The sequence below is a fragment of the Neolamprologus brichardi genome, chromosome 8 (genome assembly GCF_056152115.1).
Source record: "Neolamprologus brichardi isolate AB-2024 chromosome 8, ASM5615211v1, whole genome shotgun sequence".
In the NCBI taxonomy this organism is placed as follows: Eukaryota; Metazoa; Chordata; class Actinopteri; order Cichliformes; family Cichlidae; genus Neolamprologus; species Neolamprologus brichardi.
Genome location: NC_142111.1, coordinates 193,753 through 212,903, shown reverse-complemented (window position 1 = coordinate 212,903; position 19,151 = coordinate 193,753). Strand labels below are relative to the sequence as shown.

Below are 19,151 nucleotides of genomic sequence, written 5' to 3'. Positions count from 1 at the left end.
GCTTCTTCTCTGCTCATTTTTGTTGTGTTACATTATAATTTCTAGAGGATTTGGATTTCCACTGTTTTTCTGCTGGATTAGAACTTTGGGAACATTTGGATTTTCGCTGTATTCCCGGGGGGTTGGATTTCCAAGGGATGCTGCCTTCCTGTTGGACTAATATTATCAACACAGAGCAAAGAGATAAATGCATCTTCAGAACTGGATGTGCCCATTTTCTTCTTAAGCTTTCTGCTCTCAAAGATCAGAACAGAATCAGCATTCGATTGGAGTCTGTTAATTAGATAAGTATAATTCAAGTGATTTAAATATTGTTTTGTCCATCCATCCATCCATCCATTCGCTTCCGCTTATCCTTTTCAGGGTCGCGGGGGGCGCTGGAGCCTATCCCAGCTGTCATAGGGCGAGAGGCAGGGTATATTGTTTTGTTTTTATTTATATTATTTGAGCCTGCTTTTGCTTTAATCCTGCTAAATTACTTTATTAAAATATCTTAGATGACATTTTTTTTATTGTGGACATTCAATTTTTCGCCCTTTGTGAAACAAAGGACACCCCATACTCCCAACGCACCTCCTACGGGAGACCCCTAGGGACACGGTCAAATGCCTTGTCCATGTCCACAGAACACATGTAGAGTGGTTGGGCAAACTCCCATGCACCCTCCAGTATCCTAAAGAGAGTAGAGAGCTGGTCCAGTGTTCTGCGACCAGCACGAAAACCCCTTTGTTCCTCCTGTAGCCAAGTTTCAACTAACAGACGAGCTCTCCTTTCCAGCACGCTGGCATTGACTTTACTGGAGAGGCTGAGGAGTGTGATCCCCTTATAGTTGGAGCACACCCCCTGGTCCCCCTTCTGAAAGATGGGAACCACCACCGCCTCTCATCTCCAAAACACAGAAACAAATGAAATCAGATTTGGGTTTTTTTTTTGAGGAGGCAGACATTGTCCCTATTGCCAGTCTTGGCAGCCGGGGATCAGTCCGCCAGGGCCTCCGCTCCTGGCCGCCACCCGGCACACAATGCACCCGACCCCTATGGCGCCTCCTGTGGGTGGTGGGCCTGCGGGAGGATGGGCCCATGTCTCCTCTTCAGGCTGTGCCCGGCCGGGCCCCATGGACTAAGGCCCGGCCACCAGACGCTCGCCCCTCCCCGGGCCTGGCTCCAGGGCGGGGCCCCGGTAACCCTGCAGGGTAAACTGTTCCCTCGATGTTCTCTTCATAAGGGTCTTCTGAATCGCTCTTTGTCTGGCCCCTCACCCAGGACCGATTTGCCATGGGATCCCAAGGACACACAAACCCCTCCACCGCGATAAGGTAGCAATTCACGGAGAGCTCCCTCCGAAGGGTGGCTGGCCTCTCCCTTAGAGATAGGGTGAGAAGTTCGGCCATCCGGGAGGGGCTCAGAGTAGAGCCGCTGCTGCTCCACATCGAAAGGAGCCAGCTGAGGTGGTTCGGGCATCTGACAAGGATGCCTCCTGGGCGCCTCCTGGGTGAGGTGTTCCAGGCATGTCCCACTGGGAGGAGGCCCCGGGGCAGACCCAGGACACGCTGGAGATAATATATCTTTCGGCTGGCCTGGGAACGCCTTGGTGTTCCCCCGGATAAGCTGGAGGAGGTGGCTGGGGAGAGGGAGGTCTGGGCCTCTCTGCTAAGGCTGCTGCCCCCGTAATGAAGATGGATGGATGGATGGCAGACATTGTCTCCAGACTGATGTGATCTAGAATTAAATTTCTATATTGATTAATGCATAAGCTGTTTTTTGACTTCCAGTTCATGAGAAAAGTTTTCTTAGCAATCCATAAGGAACATATGTGATGTATTTACTTATCTAGTTCACTTTTTTCACCTAAGATGGACAGCTTGGGTGAGGTTGGGATCCAGCAACTAAACCACGTCGTCACATAACCAGAGCCTTTTGACAGGTTCAATTCAATTCAATTTCAATTCAATTCAATTTTATTTATATAGCGCCAAATCACAACAAATGTCGCCTCAAGGCGCTTCATAGATACAGAGAAAAGCCCAACAATCATATGACCCCCTATGAGCAAGCACTTTGGCGACAGTGGGAAGGAAAAACTCCCTTTTAACAGGAAGAAACCTCCGGCAGAACCAGGCTCAGGGAGGGGCGGCCATCTGCTGCGACCGGTTGGGGTGAGAGAAGGAAGACAGGATAAAGACATGCTGTGGAAGAGAGACAGAGGTTAATAACAGATATGATTCAATGCAGAGAGGTCTGTTAATACATAGTGAGTGAGAAAGGTGACTGGAAAGGAAAAACTCAATGCATCATGGGAATCCCCCGGCAGCCTACATCTATTGCAGCATAACTAAGGGAGGATTCAGGGTCACCTGGTCCAGCCCTAACTATATGCTTTAGCAAAAAGGAAAGTTTTAAGCCTAATCTTAAAAGTAGAGATAGTGTCTGTCTCCCGAATCCAAACTGGAAGCTGGTTCCACAGAAGAGGGGCCTGAAAACTGAAGGCTCTCCCTCCCATTCTACTTTTAAATACTCTAGGAACAACAAGTAGGCCTGCAGAGCGAGAGCGAAGTGCTCTAATAGGGTGATATGGTACTACAAGGTCATTAAGATAAGATGGGGCCTGATTATTTAAGACCTTGTATGTGAGGAGCAGGATTTTGAATTCAATTCTGGATTTAACAGGAAGCCAATGAAGGGAAGCCAAAACAGGAGAAATATGCTCTCTCTTTCTAGTCCCTGTCAGTACTCTTGCTGCAGCATTTTGGATTAACTGAAGGCTTTTCAGTGAGTTTTTTGGACATCCTGATAATAATGAATTGCAGTAGTCCAGCCTGGAAGTAATAAATGCATGAACTAGTTTTTCAGCGTCACTCTGAGACAGGATATTTCTAATTTTAGAGATGTTGCGCAAATGGAAGAACGCAGTCTTACATATTTGTTTAATATGTGCGTTGAAGGACATATCCTGGTCAAAAATGACTCCAAGGTTCCTCACAGTGTTACTGGAGGCCAAGGTAATGCCATCCAGAGTAAGAATCTGGTTAGATACCAAATTTCTAAGCTTTTCAGCGCCGAGTACAATGACCTCAGTTTTATCTGAGTTGAGAAGCAGAAAGTTAGTGGCCATCCAAGTCTTTATGTCTTTAAGACATTCCTGCAGTTTAACTAATTGGTGTGTGTTATCTGGCTTCATGGACAGATAGAGCTGGGTGTCATCTGCATAGCAGTGAAAATGTATGCTATGTCTTCTAATGATGCTGCCTAGGGGAAGCATGTATAATGTAAACAGAATTGGTCCTAGCACTGAACCCTGTGGAACTCCATAATTAACCTCAGTGTGTGAAGAGGACTCTCCATTTACATGCACAAATTGGAGTCTATTAGATAGATATGATACAAACCACTGCAGTGCAATACCTGTAATACCTACAGCATGTTCTAATCGCTCTAATAGGATATTATGGTCAACAGTATCGAATGCTGCACTAAGGTCAAGAAGGACAAGCACAGAGATGAGTCCACTGTCAGAGGCCATAAGAAGATCATTTGTAACCTTCACTAAAGCTGTTTCTGTGCTGTGATGAGCTCTGAAACCTGACTGAAACTCTTCAAATAAACCATTCCTCTGCAGATGATCTGTTAGCTGTTTGACAACTACTCTTTCAAGGATTTTTGATATGAAAGGAAGGTTGGAGATTGGCCTATAATTAGCTAAGACTGCTGGGTCTAGAGATGGCTTTTTGAGTAAAGGTTTAACTGCAGCCACCTTGAAGGCCTGTGGTACATAGCCGATTATTAGAGATAGGTTGATCATATATAAGATCGAAGAATTAATCAATGGCAGAACTTCTTTGAGCAGTTTTGTAGGAATGGGGTCTAAAAGACACGTTGATGGTTTGGAGGAAGTAATTATTGACGTTAACTCAGAAAGATCGATTGGAAAAAAAGAGTCTAACTTAACATCAATGGTACTAAGAGTAGCTGTAGATAATATTACATCTGTGGGATGATTATTGGTAATTTTTTCTCTAATGATAAAAATTTTATTTGTGAAGAAGTTCATGAAGTCATCACTAGTTAACGTTAAAGGGATGGTTGGCTCAAAAGAGCTCTGGCTTTTTGTCAGCCTGGCTACAGTGCTGAAGAGAAACCTGGGGTTGTTCTTATTTTCTTCAATCAGTGATGAGTAGTAAGCTGTTCTGGCTTTGCGGAGGGCTTTCTTATAAAGCAACAAACTATTTCTCCAGGCTAAATGAGGTGTGCAGGACCAGCATATAGTTCTCAGCAGAGTTGTCTTTGCAATGGGCACATTTGTTTGAGTATGTAAGGCCCATTTGGAACAACCTTTGTCCTCTATAGTGTGCTCTGTAGAGAATTTTGTATTGTACAAGTTGTAAGTTGGGCTTTTCTGAAGGTGTTTAAGCGTATCATGTCCAGAATGTTTTATCTGGATTTATGGAAAGATCTTGCTCCCAGTTGATAGTTTGGAGGGATATTGATTCATCAGTTTTAAACAATAGCTTATAATTTTGGGCAATAGGCATTTGAGGGTGCTGATACTTAACAATTGTGGGACCAAGTAGGTTTTTCTGGATTCAGTTGATTGGGATTACATTTTTCCTGTATTGTGGACTTTAGTTTCTTATATTAAAGAAAGGTATTGTTGCTGATTCTATAGTTCGATATGGAACTTTCCTTACTGTTTTTTACCCCTTTCTCATGCCGCGATGAAAAATGTAATATTTTATTTCTCTGACAAATATCTGGAATGTTCCAAATGGGTGCTAGTTTACATGGGATAAGTGAATGCCATGGTCCTCCAGTCCTTCCCAGTCAACCTGCCTTTTCTGCTTTGTTTTGATCCCATTGTTCCCTGGACAGTTTTCCTGCCCTGAAGCCAGCCACACCCGCTGGCAATCATACTCACCTGCTGACGATGATTCTCATCACAGGCACACTATTTCACATAATGGCTGGACTTCAGCCAACACTGGATCATTGAATGACACAGTGCCTGAACAGTCAGTCAGTGCTATGGTGAAAGATCCCTTGTCCTTCATCGTGGTTACTCACCCAGTTATCGTGTCTTGTTTAGCCAGGACAACAATCAGGAGAGTGTCGAGAGAGCCGTGCACCACTTGTAAATATTTCTGACTAGATTTTTGAGCGCCACAGATCGAGAGAGGGATTCACTGTGTGGGAGCTGGGAAATCATCATGGAGGGAACCACGTTTTTTGGGACTGCTTCGCACGTCGTTGCTTGTTTCTTTACTGTAAATAAATTCACTGTCGCTTCTCAGGAAGTACTGTTTCTCCCACAAGCTTGACAGTGAAGACTTAATTTTTAAGATTAAGATATGTTAAGGCTTTTGAAGCAGTTTTGATGCTTAATATTGGAGTTTACAATTGGCAAATGAGAGATTTTTACTTGTCCATAGAATGCTTATTCTAGGTCCAGCCAAGCCCTGTCTAATATAAGCTTGGTTTAATCCATTTTGAAACATGTAGCAATCTATTGGATAAGAAGTAGTGATAAAAATGTGCTAGTGCTAGACCACCATTGTGCTTTGGGTTTTGTAGAATATTTAGACTTATCTGTGATGGTTTATTTACCATAAAAATGTAAGTTTTGTTGGTGTCATCTGGGGGCCACCGCCTCATTCCCTGCAGGAAAAAACAGGGAAGGGTTGCACTTTCCCCACCAGTGACAGCAGCTGTAAAACAGGAACTCAAAGACTTGTAATTTTTCTGTGATTTAAACAAAGTAAGAGAGGGTTTATTAGGGGTCAGTAAAAGCAAGTGCTTTATTTTAAGCGGAATCATTGTTTTAATGGTGGCAACTCATCTGCCCTATTTTCAGACTGTTGAATTTACATGGACAGTGTGCACTAATAAGAAGACCAGTAGCAGATTTATATATTTGTAGATATTTGTATATATTTGATATAGATATTTGTAAGTGCATGTGTTTGTTTGTGTCTGTTTTTCATGGTTCTCGCCTTGATACCTACTGAGTGTGAAAAATATACCACTAATACCACTACATCTGCACTGTGTACCAAGTTGCCAGTCTACCACAGTTTATCAGACTCAGAGCTAATTACCAAATTTGAATCACCACAAAACTGTTCACATGAATAAAGCAGATATTCAATAAAAGTTTGAGTCATAATTTTCAAGAATTAGTCATGCTAACTACCTTTGTAGTTAGCATGACTAATTCTTGAAGCATATATCAGGGGAAAAGGCATGCAGCTCTCTTCAGCATTACAGGACAAGTTTTACATGACTCATTCTGCAAATGTATTATAAGTCTGGCTGAAAGGGAACACTGAAATTAGTTATCTGAAGTGTCACTTTGCTGAAGCCGTTTGGAATCATTATTTAGCAAAGCTCCACTGCTTAACCAATCATCCTGTATAAGTTTTTTTGTGTGTAAAGCTTCTGATAGCTTTGGTGTTTAAAATAAATGTACCTGTATAAACATGCACCTATTTGTAGTCTCAAACTTTTTCTGCAATTGCTCTTATTAGAAGCTAAAAAAAAACATTATGCACTCTGTTTCACAATTTTATTGACATTTTATAACAACATCTTGTCACTCATCATCCAGGTGACTTCGTCAGTCTCAGCTGACTGCAGGTTTCAACCTTATAAACATTACATTTGCATAATGACTGAAACCAGCCCACTGATGGAACAATGAGCTGGGAGGTCAGTTCCTTCATTATTAATATTCAAATTGTTGTGACAATTGACCAACAACCACTGATCAGTTGATCACTGATCAATGACCATTGATCAATGGCCATGAGTACCATTCACAGGGAGGTGGTGATCAGTGATCCCTTGTGTGTGTCAGCAGTATTGGAACAGTTGAAACACATTTTCTATAAACACAGTTTCTCTGTGACTTTTAGACCCCAAGGATCGGGTCCCCCGACACAAACAGAGTAACATAGTGTACGCTGTTAAGAGCCAGGAGCATTGCCAAGATTTATACATCGGGGAAACCAAACAACCTCTGGCAAAGTAGATGGCACAACACAGACGAGCCACCTCATCAGGCCAAGACTCTGCAGTCATAACGACTATTGGCCACTGATCAACGGTCATGGCAATTTACAGATTAATGTTCAAGGAACTGACCTGACATTCCAGTGTGCACTCAGTGGTGCTAGTTTCACTCATTATGCAAATGTACTGTTTGGCTGGGGAAACCTGCTTAGACTGAAGAATTCACTTGAATGAGTGAAGTGATGTTTCCACCACTAAAAACGCCACATCCACATGAACAGCATCAAGTTTTTGGGATTTCCTTACCTGGATGATTGCACATGCATCAAGACATTTTATAACAACAATGAAATAAAGGACAATGGGACAGCATTAGTGAACTATAACTTATTTGTACTGCATTTTTCTCTGGTTCTCCTGTCTTGACTGGAAGCCAGATCTCCAGTTTAATAGCCACTGCCATATGGGGAACTGAATATTCAATCTGGCTGATCTTGCACTTTCGTTCTTGTTGATTCTGGGAAAGTCAATCACAATTTTCACAGATGCAAAGTTCAAAACCACAGACTGATTTTCTGTAGTTCAATAGCTGGAATTCCTATCATACATGGACACATAAATAGTTTTCAAGTTTGGCAATAAAAGGTTCTACTCATTGCAGCAGATAAGTGCAAGCAGGGACACCAGTCGTTTCTCAAGGTGCTCTGTCTTAAAAAATGTCCCTGTTCAGCTGATCACCCTGATGCTGGCTGACAGACCCACAGATGTACCAAATGAAATCTGGAGGAAAACACACCGAGGATGCAGGCGTGGAGGACAGAAGAGGAGAAGGAGACAGTGAGACAGCAGAGGCTCGAAGAGAGAAGGAGGTACAAACCATGTCTGCTGTCTATTATAATGGGGAACGTTCGGTTGCTAGTAAACAAGATGGACGCGCTAACAGCGCTAGCACGGAGTCAGAGGGAATACCGGGAGTGTAGCTTGATGCGTTTCACTGAATCACAGATGCGCCAGGATGTTCCCGACAACAACGCATCCGCGGAAGTCTTCCAAAGTGTTCGGGGCTGCTGGGACAGCGCTGTGAGCAGTAAGTAGAGGAGGAAGGAGCGGGGCTTGTTAACAACCGGTGGTGTAACCCTGCCCGCATAACAATCTAAGAACTGATTTGTTGCCCGGACGTTGAACTGTGCGCTGTTAGACTCAGGCCATATTAGTTGCCCATTACTCATGTAATCTTGGTGGCTGTTTACGTTCCTCCCTCTGCCGACCTCACTGTGAGAACATCAATGGGCTCACTGAGTGTATCACTGACCACATAAACGTCTGCACAGGCTTCATTGTCCCAGCGAATTGTTACCCAAATAACAAGCTGTGGATGACTAAGGACATCAAAGCCCTCCTCAATGACAAAAAGAGGGCTTTCAGAGGGGGCAAAAAGAGAAGGTGAGAAGGGTCCAGGTGTTACTGAAGGACAAGATCAGAGAGGCTAAGGACAATTACAGGAGAAAGCTTTAGTCCACGTGTCCTCAAGGCCTGTGCTCCCCAGCTTTGTGGAGTCTTTCATAAACTGTTCTGGTTGAGTCTGAGTCTGCAGAGAGTCCCAGTGCTGTGGAAGACATTATGCCTCGTCCCTGTACCAAAGACGCCACGCCCCAGTGACCCCAGGATTACAGGCTGTGGCACTGACCTCCCACATCATGAAGACCCTGGAAAGACTCGTCCTGGACCAGCTCCGACCCACAGTTAGACCACATCAGGATCCCCTTCAGTTTGCTTACCGGCCCCACCTCGGAGCTGAGGACACCATCATCTACCTGCTCAATTGTGTCTACACCCATCTGGACCAGCTGGCGAGCACTGTGAGAGTCATGTTTTTCAACTTCCAGTGCATTCAGCACCATCAGGCTGACCCTGCTTGGTGATAAGCTGACAACGATGCAGGTGGATGCCTCTCGTGTCCTGGATTATTAATTACCTGACAGGACGACCAATATATGTGTGTCTTCCACAATGTGTGCCTGACAAGGTGATCAGCAACACAAGGGAATGTGCTCTCCCCCTTCCTCTTCACCCTCTACACCACAGACTTCAGCCACTGCACAGAGACCTCCATCTTCAGACGTTTTCTGATGACTCTGCGGTGGTTGGATGCATCATCAGGGGTAATGAGTCAGGCTGTGGTTGACTCCTTTGACATGTGGTGCGAGCAGAATCATTTGCAGCTCAACGTGGCAAAGACCAAGGAAGACCAGGAACCTCTTGACCCCTGTTTCAATCTAAGGAGTCAACGTGGACATTGTGAAGGACTATAAATACCCTGGAGTATGCATAGACAATAAACTGGACTGGGTTAAAAACACTACTGCACTTTACAGGAAGAGCCTGTGAAGTGCAGTAGTGTTTTCTGAGGCGGCTGAGGTCCTTCAACATCTGTCAGACAATGCTCAGGATTTTCTGAGTCTGTTGTGACCCTCATCCTACTATCCTCTATGCTGTTGCATGCTGGGGCAGCAGGTTGAGGGTCACAGACGCCAACAGACTCAATAAACTGATCCGTAAGGCCAGTAATGTTGTGGGGATGGAGCTGGACTCCCTTAAAGTGGTGTGGGAGATCTTGTCCACGATAAAGACAATGTTGGATAATTCCTCCCACCTCCATGACATGCTGGCCACAGGAGCACGTTCAGCGAGAGACTGAGATTACCAAAAAGCACCACTGAACGACACAGGAAGTCATTCCTGCCTGTGGCCATCTCCCTGTACAACTCCTCCATCTAACACACTGTAAACAAGAGTTACACCCTTTTGCACATGCTCTGCAGTAGAATAGCATATGACAAAGTTCACAGGTTAGGGTCAAATGTCAATCAATATTCTGCCTCTGTAATATTCTTGATATTTATTTATAATTGAGTGATTTGTATATATTAGTGCTATTTCCTAAATTTGTAAAATCTGTAACATTTTGTATTGTTTAAGTAGTTTAGTCTGTTACTGTTACTGTCCTGGAGCAACTGTAACCCACATCATTTCCTTAGGGATTAAAAAAGTATTCTGACTCTGATTTATCAGTACATATCCATATTTTAATATCTATGTGTAAAGACAAAGCTGACACTTGTGAGACAGCGATGTGAGCATCACAGCAGATGCCTTTGTGTCAAAGTAACTGAGGATAAAACAGAAAAACATCATGGAGATTTTCCTGGCCTGGCTTTTTATAGCACCGAGCCACTTTAAAATATTCTGCAGTAGTTAAAAAACTGAAAACTGAAGAAGACCATGAATCAATATATGAACATCGCCTGATGCTGCTGAAGTGAAGCAGAGCAAAGTTACAGAGGTTTATTAGAGACACGGCTAAGTGTTTTGCATCATCTGTAAAACTTTAAATTTCTTGAACAGGTATTGAACAGCAGAAATGAGGCTTTCTTGTCAGAGGTTATCTTTGAAAAAAATGAGCAGCAGCCAACAGCACTGCACACAACAGATAGACTGGTGCGTAATAAGCACCAAAGCATACTAAGCAAGCGAATAATGCAGAAAATAGAAATTTTTTATCATAAACATGTCTCTGAGTACACTGGGAGAGAGTTCTGCAGGAAGTAAAAGCAAAGGTAAGAGGGAATGCATGACAGTGCTTATCAAATTTGAAGCGTAGCTTTGATCTTCTTTTGCTGCTGGTTTAGTCAACTTTGGTCGGAGAGTGAAGAAACCTGCAGCTTCAGAATCTGTGAGATGTCAGCTTTCACCATCCAGAATGTCCGTGTACGTGCCGTCGGGTGAACGGGGAGCTCCACGCTTTAATTTTACATCTTTTTGCAGAACCGTTTACCTGCTCTCATTTGCTGTTTTAACTCTTTGGTGGTTGTTGAAATAGTTTTGTGAGATTTAACCCTCTGGGGTCGCCGAATGCGCCAAAATCACATGACCAATTTAAGATGACACAGCTACAAAATGCAGCGATTCAGAGTCTCCATTACAACTTGGGTTGAAAGTGCGGACTTCAGACTACATACCAGTTTTTGAATTGTGTCGATGGGCCACGTAAAACCAGAGTTATGATAAAAGATACACGCGATGTTGTTTCTGAACAAAACAGTGGTGTTTACAGTGGGAAGAACGGTAAAAACGGGGTTTTCTACGGACAGTGCTAGCAAACACTCTTCCTTTGCGAGTGAAAAAAGAAAAAACAGCCCTTCCCTATTGGTGTTAGAGTTTACCATGTCAGCCAATCAAAAAAATGATATGGCAACATGTGACATTTGGTTGTTTAGGGAGAAGGGGAAGTTTTTAGGAGTGACACCCGAGATGGAAAGTGGGCGAGCGAAAGAAAGAGAGAGAGAGCGAGTTTTCATATGTGAGACATTAGTGACGTTTAGCGTGTTTGGAGGCTGTAGTTAGTGTGTTGTGTAGTTATTGTTTTGTATTGTGTGTCAGTTAGACTGCTGAATTTCATATTTGCTCTAAAAAAGTCGTCAAAGGCAGATTCCAGTGTAAACGCTGTTCCCACATGTAAAACTGGACTGATGCACCTCCTGCTGTCAGACCTGCAGGATTTAGGCCTGTGCTGTTCTCCTCTGTCTTATACTGAACACAAACTACATTTTTGGACTGGCACAAATAATTTGTGTGCCTTCTTATTTGATGCAGAACACCTGATTGTTCTGTAAATAGTTTTAAATGGTTATATAAAAAACGCCTGAGGCCTTGGCTGCATTTTTAGGTAAATAGTACCATATAACTTTGTTGTTTGCAAAACTTGTGCATAATCTTTAGAAATATACAATTTCTATTTGCATTTCAAGTTATGAAAATGATTCGTTAAACATGTTTGCGAGTTTTACAGTAAGAAATATAACTTTTTTCTACTCGGATTTTGAATTTTTTGTCTTAATTTAGATCAACTGTGCTAATATAGTATACTAAAATGAAAAAATAACTCAAATTTCAGATATTTGAGGTTGTGCTGAAAATAATGGTACCAAACAAGGCAAGAAAAACATATTTTAAAGGTGAAATATAGAGGTAAAATCAAAAGTAGTCAAAAACGGCCAATTATACCCACCAGAGGGTTAACCTGAGATCCTGGCATTTCTGGCAAAATACATTTATTAGTTCTGTCAGCGTTAATCTCGTTAAAATGATGTTAACGCCATAACTGCATTAACGCAGCAAATCTCCGTTAGCAAGTTAGCGCGGATCACCCCGTGCATGGGGCTGCACGGTACTAATGTATAACTAGCTAACCGTGCTAATGCGTTGACGGCATGCAGCCCCTTGGACAGGGCGATCCGTGCTAACTCGCTAACGGAGATTTGCCGCGTTAATGCAGTTATGGCATTAACGTCATTTTAACGAGATTAACACTGACAGCACGAACATTTATATTTAAAAATCGATTCGTAATTTAATGAATCGATATCGCATTATTCAAACTACATTTTTTAAACCCACACCTATCTTATAGAACTTGAAATGTGTTAATGTTTGGTGATGGACAGCGAAGAAGGATCCGGATGTGGACTAAGGAAGGCAGGCGAAAGTTAGCAAAAGGCGCGGTGACGCAAAAATTGTCCACAGGCAAAAAACAAATCCAGGAAATACAGATACTGCCTTATACCTGACAGGGCCATGCAACCATGAGTAGTAACGCCTCTATGTGGCATTTAGGAAAACCGTTGTAATGTCTTGTGACACCACCAGAGGGCGAGGAGCTGTGTAGTGGCGCATTCATTTACAAGCTTGCTAAACAATATATTTATACCTTGTAAATTTGTTAAGCTAGTCTATAATTATGAGAGAAGCATAATGTTGAACCTTTCTATAAAATACTGATATAGGTAAATGCTTGCAGCAAATAAAATACAAGTTGTGCACACTGAGCAAGCCATACAAAAGGTAATAATTCTATGATTATTGCTGACCTGTGTTTGTGAACATGAAAGCATAAAATAAATATTTCATTGCACTGCTAATGTTCTTATGTAAAATGCAAAATGTGCTCCAAATGCACAACAATATATATGTGTGTGAGTATTTCTGCCAGAAATATGTGATGCTTTGTTCTAAATATTTTGGGTGATTAACAAGGTCAGGAAGACGCTACAACAACCACGAAACTCTGGCACCGTGCTTAAAACTGGCGATTCCTGCCATGTATGCTTTCCAAATAAACGTAAGAGCAGAAAGTCCTGCTTGCTGTTTGCCACTAATCTTAGTATATCACCTTTGCGACTGATTTTAGTGCTCTGGTTCAAAGATTTTGCGCTGTGAAAGGAACACTCCAAATCCAACAACTGGTACATGTCCCACAAATAAGTGTCCAACCTGCAGTATTTATTTATTTAGATATAGGCGCAAAAACTCCACGTGCTACAGGTAGGAGAGAATTAACTGTCATTAGTCTTTAACCTGGGCGTAATGAGCGACTAACGAAGCCCCCACAGAATACGAGTTTTTTCAACGAGGCAATCGGCAGATTATTATCAACTGATATCGATTTTATTAATTTTCTACATCGTTTCTTGGGATTGTGGAATCAAAGCTTCGTCATCATCATATGACTCCTCAACCTGAATGCAGGGAACAAACCAAGCAAAATGTATGGGAAACTGCGGGAACAGGCATGACAATAAATAAATACACACTTTAGACACTTTAACACAATTTGTTAAATATATTACGTTGATGTCTTCACAGTAGTTTAACTACAAATGTACAGATTTCATAATTTTTCAAATGTTACAAAGCTACAAACTGCTATAATAATAACTCAAACAGAAGTCTGTACAAGTAACAGCCCAGCAAACAATAGGCTAAATGAACAACACAAACCCATAGTAACAAACAAAACCGTGGGTCAAAAACCCTTATAACCTGACAAAGTCTATGAAATAAGACATTTTTTTCTGTCAAATCTTATCAGCAGCTTCATTTTCACCACTTTGAACAACCCCCATTAAAAAGAGTGGAATAAGCAGACTCTCTTTCTCATGTGTGTGTCATGTTCTTCTTTGTGTTTTATCAGGCATGGATGGACATTTACATAATTTACATAATGCTTTCTGGTCTTTCTTACCATGTAAAGCTAGACAAGTCACATTCAAACATACATTAATTCAGTGCTTTAGATCAGCGGTCCCAAACCTTTTTTACAGACCAGATTAATGTCAGACAATATTTTCACAGAGCGGCCTTTAAGGTGTCGCTTATAAATACAACAAAATAAAATGATACCACCGAGACAAAAACTGTGGTATTTTGTAAATATAATAATAAACGCAAATTCACTGTGTAATTGTGTTACTTTATTAGCAGTGTCCTTCTGAAATGTGCCGACTACATTGAGAGTAACTCTCTGCCCCTTAATGCTCTCTGGTCGCTACACTAAAGCGTAAATATTTCTTTCAAAATAAGACACACAACTACAACACAATACCAAATGACTCAGGGACTGGTGGTTGGGGACGGCTGCTTTTGTCTATACAATTTAAACACTTTGCCTTCCTTATATCCATGAGCAAATGTGAAATCACCAACAAACCTAACATGAATGTCTTGAACTGTGATAGAAAACTCCGTAATACTGTGTAGTCCACCCCTGTGTCTGCCTACACAGCTTAGGGAGTACTTGGAGAGGAGCCACCCAGACACATGGAAAACCTGAAAACTCCACACAGAAAGGACCCAGCTGGGGTTCAAACCAGGAACCTTCTTACTGAGAGATGACCTTACCCTAGGTCTGCCCTAGAAGATCTTACCCTAATGTGAACAACACCTACAGTACATTTATTAATACTCTCTTCTGTGGTGTGTGTATGCATGCCCACACTCACCCCATCCGCCTTCTCTTGGGTGTTGGCCAGCATCTCCTGCAGGGCTCGTACAGACAGCGACTGCTCCAGCACAAAAGTGCAGATTGACAGATCTGGAGGTACATTCTGAAACAACAAGAAAACAGCTATAAATTTACATCTAAATTAAAACCTCCTGGCCACCTTTATACCACCAAAAGAGCCACGGTTTATCCTGTGTGGCACAGGAGACTTTATTAAATCTATGATGAGTACAGCTCTGACTTTGTGCACACACAATTCTTAGTACACACGTGAATCCTATAAAATAAAGCATGAATGGAGCTATGAAAGCTGTGAGGTATAGAGTAGTTTTCTTAAAAGTCAGTGAGCATGAGTAAACTGTAATGCTATTGTGGAAGCTGTGACACTCATTTAATTAATTAGGCAACTTCTCCAAAAGCATTTTGGTTTGTGATCTCATGATCAGGGTTTGGTGAACATGACACATAATTACATGCTGCAGCCAACACGTTTTCTTCAGTGAAATCATTTTTCCCACTCATTTGATGGTGATCTGGCTATTCTTGTGAAATAAAGGATTATTACTCATGTCAATACTGTACCTTGGAGTTTGAAATGGACTCGAGGAAGCAGAGTCTGTTCCCAAAGCCTTCAGCAGCAAGACAAAGTTTCTGTTGCTCCTTGTGGATTGTAGCTGAGCATTGTAAGACCACTTCATCATCCTAAACATAGAAAGAAAAACAGCGGGTCAAGACAGAGAGCTTAAAACAAAGGCACCAGGGAGCAGGGCTGTGCTGTGCATCGCTGGGTCATTAATCAAAAAAAGTAAAACACATTATTCATTACCTTTCTTAAAAGTAATGTAGTATGCTGCTTTATTACTTGCCAGAGAAATTTATTTGTTACACTAAACGATAAAATGACCTGAAACGCAGTCACATAGTTACATTTAACAATATAAACTGTAGGCTACAGTTTCCCACACACCAACAGAAAATCCCTGTCCTAATAAGGGCAAACATGTGATCTTTCTTTTAGTGTTTACCTATTAACACAAAGCAACAACAATAAGCAAATATGGAAACCAGCACAAAGAGAATTTAAAGCCACTGCCACAGTGATTTTACTGTAGAAACATGTACAGGTAGAAATGGAGACACCCCTGCAACCCTGACTGCTCATCAGCTTATCTACTGAAGTTCAGGGTCAGGTCTGTCTGTTTAAGCATGCTGTTTGTGTAGATGTTTGTTCAACCAAAATTGCATTTCCAGTATAATTTCTGTTCTGGATGCAATTTGCACCAATCCACCATTTTTCTTCTCTAACACGCTAAAATCATTGATTTAATGGAGCTGTAGAGGTCAGGCACAGCGTGTTTTAGGTGGCGGCCAAGGGTGGAGACTCTGGCAGACCAATCCCAATCCCTGGCCACCAAGGCTGATGACTGGGACATGCAATGTCACCTTGCTGATGGGAAACCTGAGCTATAGTGTGAAGTTGAGAGGTACCGGCTAGATAAAATCGGGTTAAGCTAAATGCACAGCTTGGTGCATCCTTCTGGAAGCAGTCTCCTCGAGAGGGGCTGGACTCTGTCCCAGTCAGGAGTTGCCCTTGATGAGAGGCGGCAGGCTGGAGTGGGTATCTTGGTATCCCCTCGGCCTGCTGCCTGCACATTGGCATTTTCCCAGTGGGCTAGAGTCCACTGGAGTCCCTGAGCAGGGGGTTCAAGGGTTCTTCACCTGGAGACTCTGTTGTCCTACTGGGAGACTTCAATGCTCTGTGGGACAGTAAGACCTAGAGGGGTATGATTGGGAGGAACCACAACACCCTAGGTCACAGGTCAATGATTGATTTTGTCATTGTATCATCAGATCTGTTGCCATATGTTGTGGACACTCAGGTAAAGAGAGAGGCTGAGCCGTCAACTGATCAGTCAGTTGGATTAGGTGGGGGTGCACAGATTTGGCGCACATAAAGGTATTGTGAGGATGCGCTGCGAATACCTAGCAGAGGCCCCGGTACATGAGATCTTCAACTCCCACCTTCTGAAGAGCATTGACAGGAAACTGGGGAAACTGAGTCCCTATGTACCATGTTCGTCACCTCCGTTGCTGAGGGCTGCTGCACTGAGTTCTGGCTGCAAAGTGGTTGGTGCCTGTCAATGTTGTAACCAAATGGTGGACACTGGAAGTGAAGGGAGTCATCAGGCTGAAGAAGGAGTCATATCTGCTTCAGTCTACCCAAATTGTTATTATAAGTACATCTCTGCAAAACATTGTATCCTTATTAACATTAAAGAAAACTAAAAAGAAATAGAGATCAACTTAAAACAAAGAATAATTTTATTAACATTGTTTTTTTAGTGGAGTCAGATGTCATGTCAATGAACTGGTCCTCCTCTGCATAGCTGAAACCAGTTGGAGCTTGTGCATTGAAAGGATCTTTCACCCAGTCATACTGGGAACTGTTTTCAGGGAAGTGTGCGATCAGTTTTGAAATGTGCTGCTTAATACATGGAATCACTGAGGTGGCATCATAGCCAGTAGTGTCAACAAATTAAAGCAGATTCTCGAATAAATCAGTATTTCCTTCATTGCTGTCCACATTGCAAGCTTTCGGGTGAAAGAGCTGATCTTGCCTGTGACCTGAGGAAGGTGTTTGTCTTTCCCTTGAAGCCTTAGATTCATTTAGCTTTCCAAATACGCCACTCAGGTAGCCCAGTTTCACCAGAAAGTTCTCATCACTACATTTTCAGACTTGTGCTCCTGCTCCAAAAATATTCTCATCTGCTCTCTGAGCTTAAAAACTCGGGACAAGACTTTTCCTCATGACGGCCGCCTTGCTTCACTGTAAAACAGCTTGATGTTCAGCTCCCATCTCGTCACATATAGTCAACAACAGGAAACAGTCAACAACCTGTGTCTGAATGTGGACAAAACAAAAGAGATGACTGTTAACTTCAGGAGAGCACAGAGAGATCACTGTCCATTTCACATCAATGGAGCCTCTGTGAAGGTCGTCAAGAGCACCAAATTCCTTGGTGTTCACCGGGCAGAGAACCTCTCCTGGTCCCTCAACACCAGCTCCATAACTAAGAAAGCCTAATGGCGTCTCTATTTCCTGTGGAAGCTGAGGAAAGCCCATCTTCCGTCATTCATTCTCACCATCTTCTATGGAAGGACTATCGAGAGCATCCTGGGCAGCTGCATCACTGTCTGGTGTGGCAACTGCACCATATCAGATTGCAATACTCTGCAACTTATAATGAGAACAGCTGAGGAGATCATTGGAGCCTCTCTTCCCTCCATCACAGACACTTATCACACCTGCTGCCTCCGCAAAGCCTTAATGGAGGACCCCACGCACCCCTCACACACACTCTTCACCCTGCTGCCTTCTGGCAAGAGGTACCGGTGTATTCGGGCCCTCACTACTAGACTGTGAAACAGATTATTCCCCCAAGCTGTCAGACTCCTCCTGTCAGTCTTTTTTTGTTTTGTTTTTTTGCACATTGCACTTTGTGTAGTCCTGTGTTGATTGTCTGTTACATGTCATAGGTAGCACCATGGTCTCGTTTTACTGTGTACTGTACCATTGCACATGGTTGGAATGACAATAAAGGCACTTGATTTGACTTGACTTGACTTGAGACAGCAGAGAAGACTCTTGTTTTTAGTGGTCTGGTCTTTATAAAATTGACTACACCTACAATATCAGTCATAACCTTACTTAGAAAAAATAGGAAAGGTGCCTTGATGCCAGTGCTTTTCTGTGTATAACACAGTGTGTCCATTCAGCATTAGGCGAAACCTTCTTGATGAGCGCCCGAAGCCCTTTTCTCATCCCTGCTGTGGTCTGTGCACCATCGCTACAAATACCAATGCAGTTCTCCCACTTTAGCCCGTTCTCAGTTAGGAAGCAGGCCAGCATTTTGAATAGCTTTTCAGAGGTGTCTCTGTCTCTGACATGTTTACAAAAAAGTAGATCCTCACACAGGAACTTTGTCATGTCACAACGTACATAAGCAATAAACAAACAGTCTTGGTTGCTTCATCAAATTGTAAGGCAAAATGTTTGTCTTTGAGTTTATCTACCAGCTGTTTTTTAAGGTCGTTACCAATGTCATTTATACGTCTGGTGACAGTGTCACTGGACAGAGAGATTTTTTGCAGCACTCGTGTCATCCAGCATGCCAGAAACCATGTCTAATGCTGCAGGCAGGCTCCTCTGCTATGGTGTGAGGGTTTTTGCACTGAGCTATTTGGTATGCCACCTTGTTTGATGCTAACCTTGCTCGCTGGTTTACCGAAGGAGCTTTCACAAAGCGGGA

General features: G+C 42.6%; 1 protein-coding gene across 1 annotated transcript in view; it reads right to left on the bottom strand.

The window, feature by feature from the left end:
• The window catches only part of ryr2a (ryanodine receptor 2a (cardiac)), a 264,075-nt gene that overhangs the window by 198,586 nt on the left and 46,338 nt on the right, over positions 1-19,151 (bottom strand). Inside the window, exons 2-3 of the mRNA XM_087845211.1 lie at positions 15,424-15,543; positions 14,840-14,944 (exon numbers count right to left, since the gene is read on the bottom strand). Coding sequence (XP_087701337.1) covers positions 14,840-14,944; positions 15,424-15,543 — 225 coding nt within the window. The remainder of the gene's footprint in view (positions 1-14,839; positions 14,945-15,423; positions 15,544-19,151) is intronic.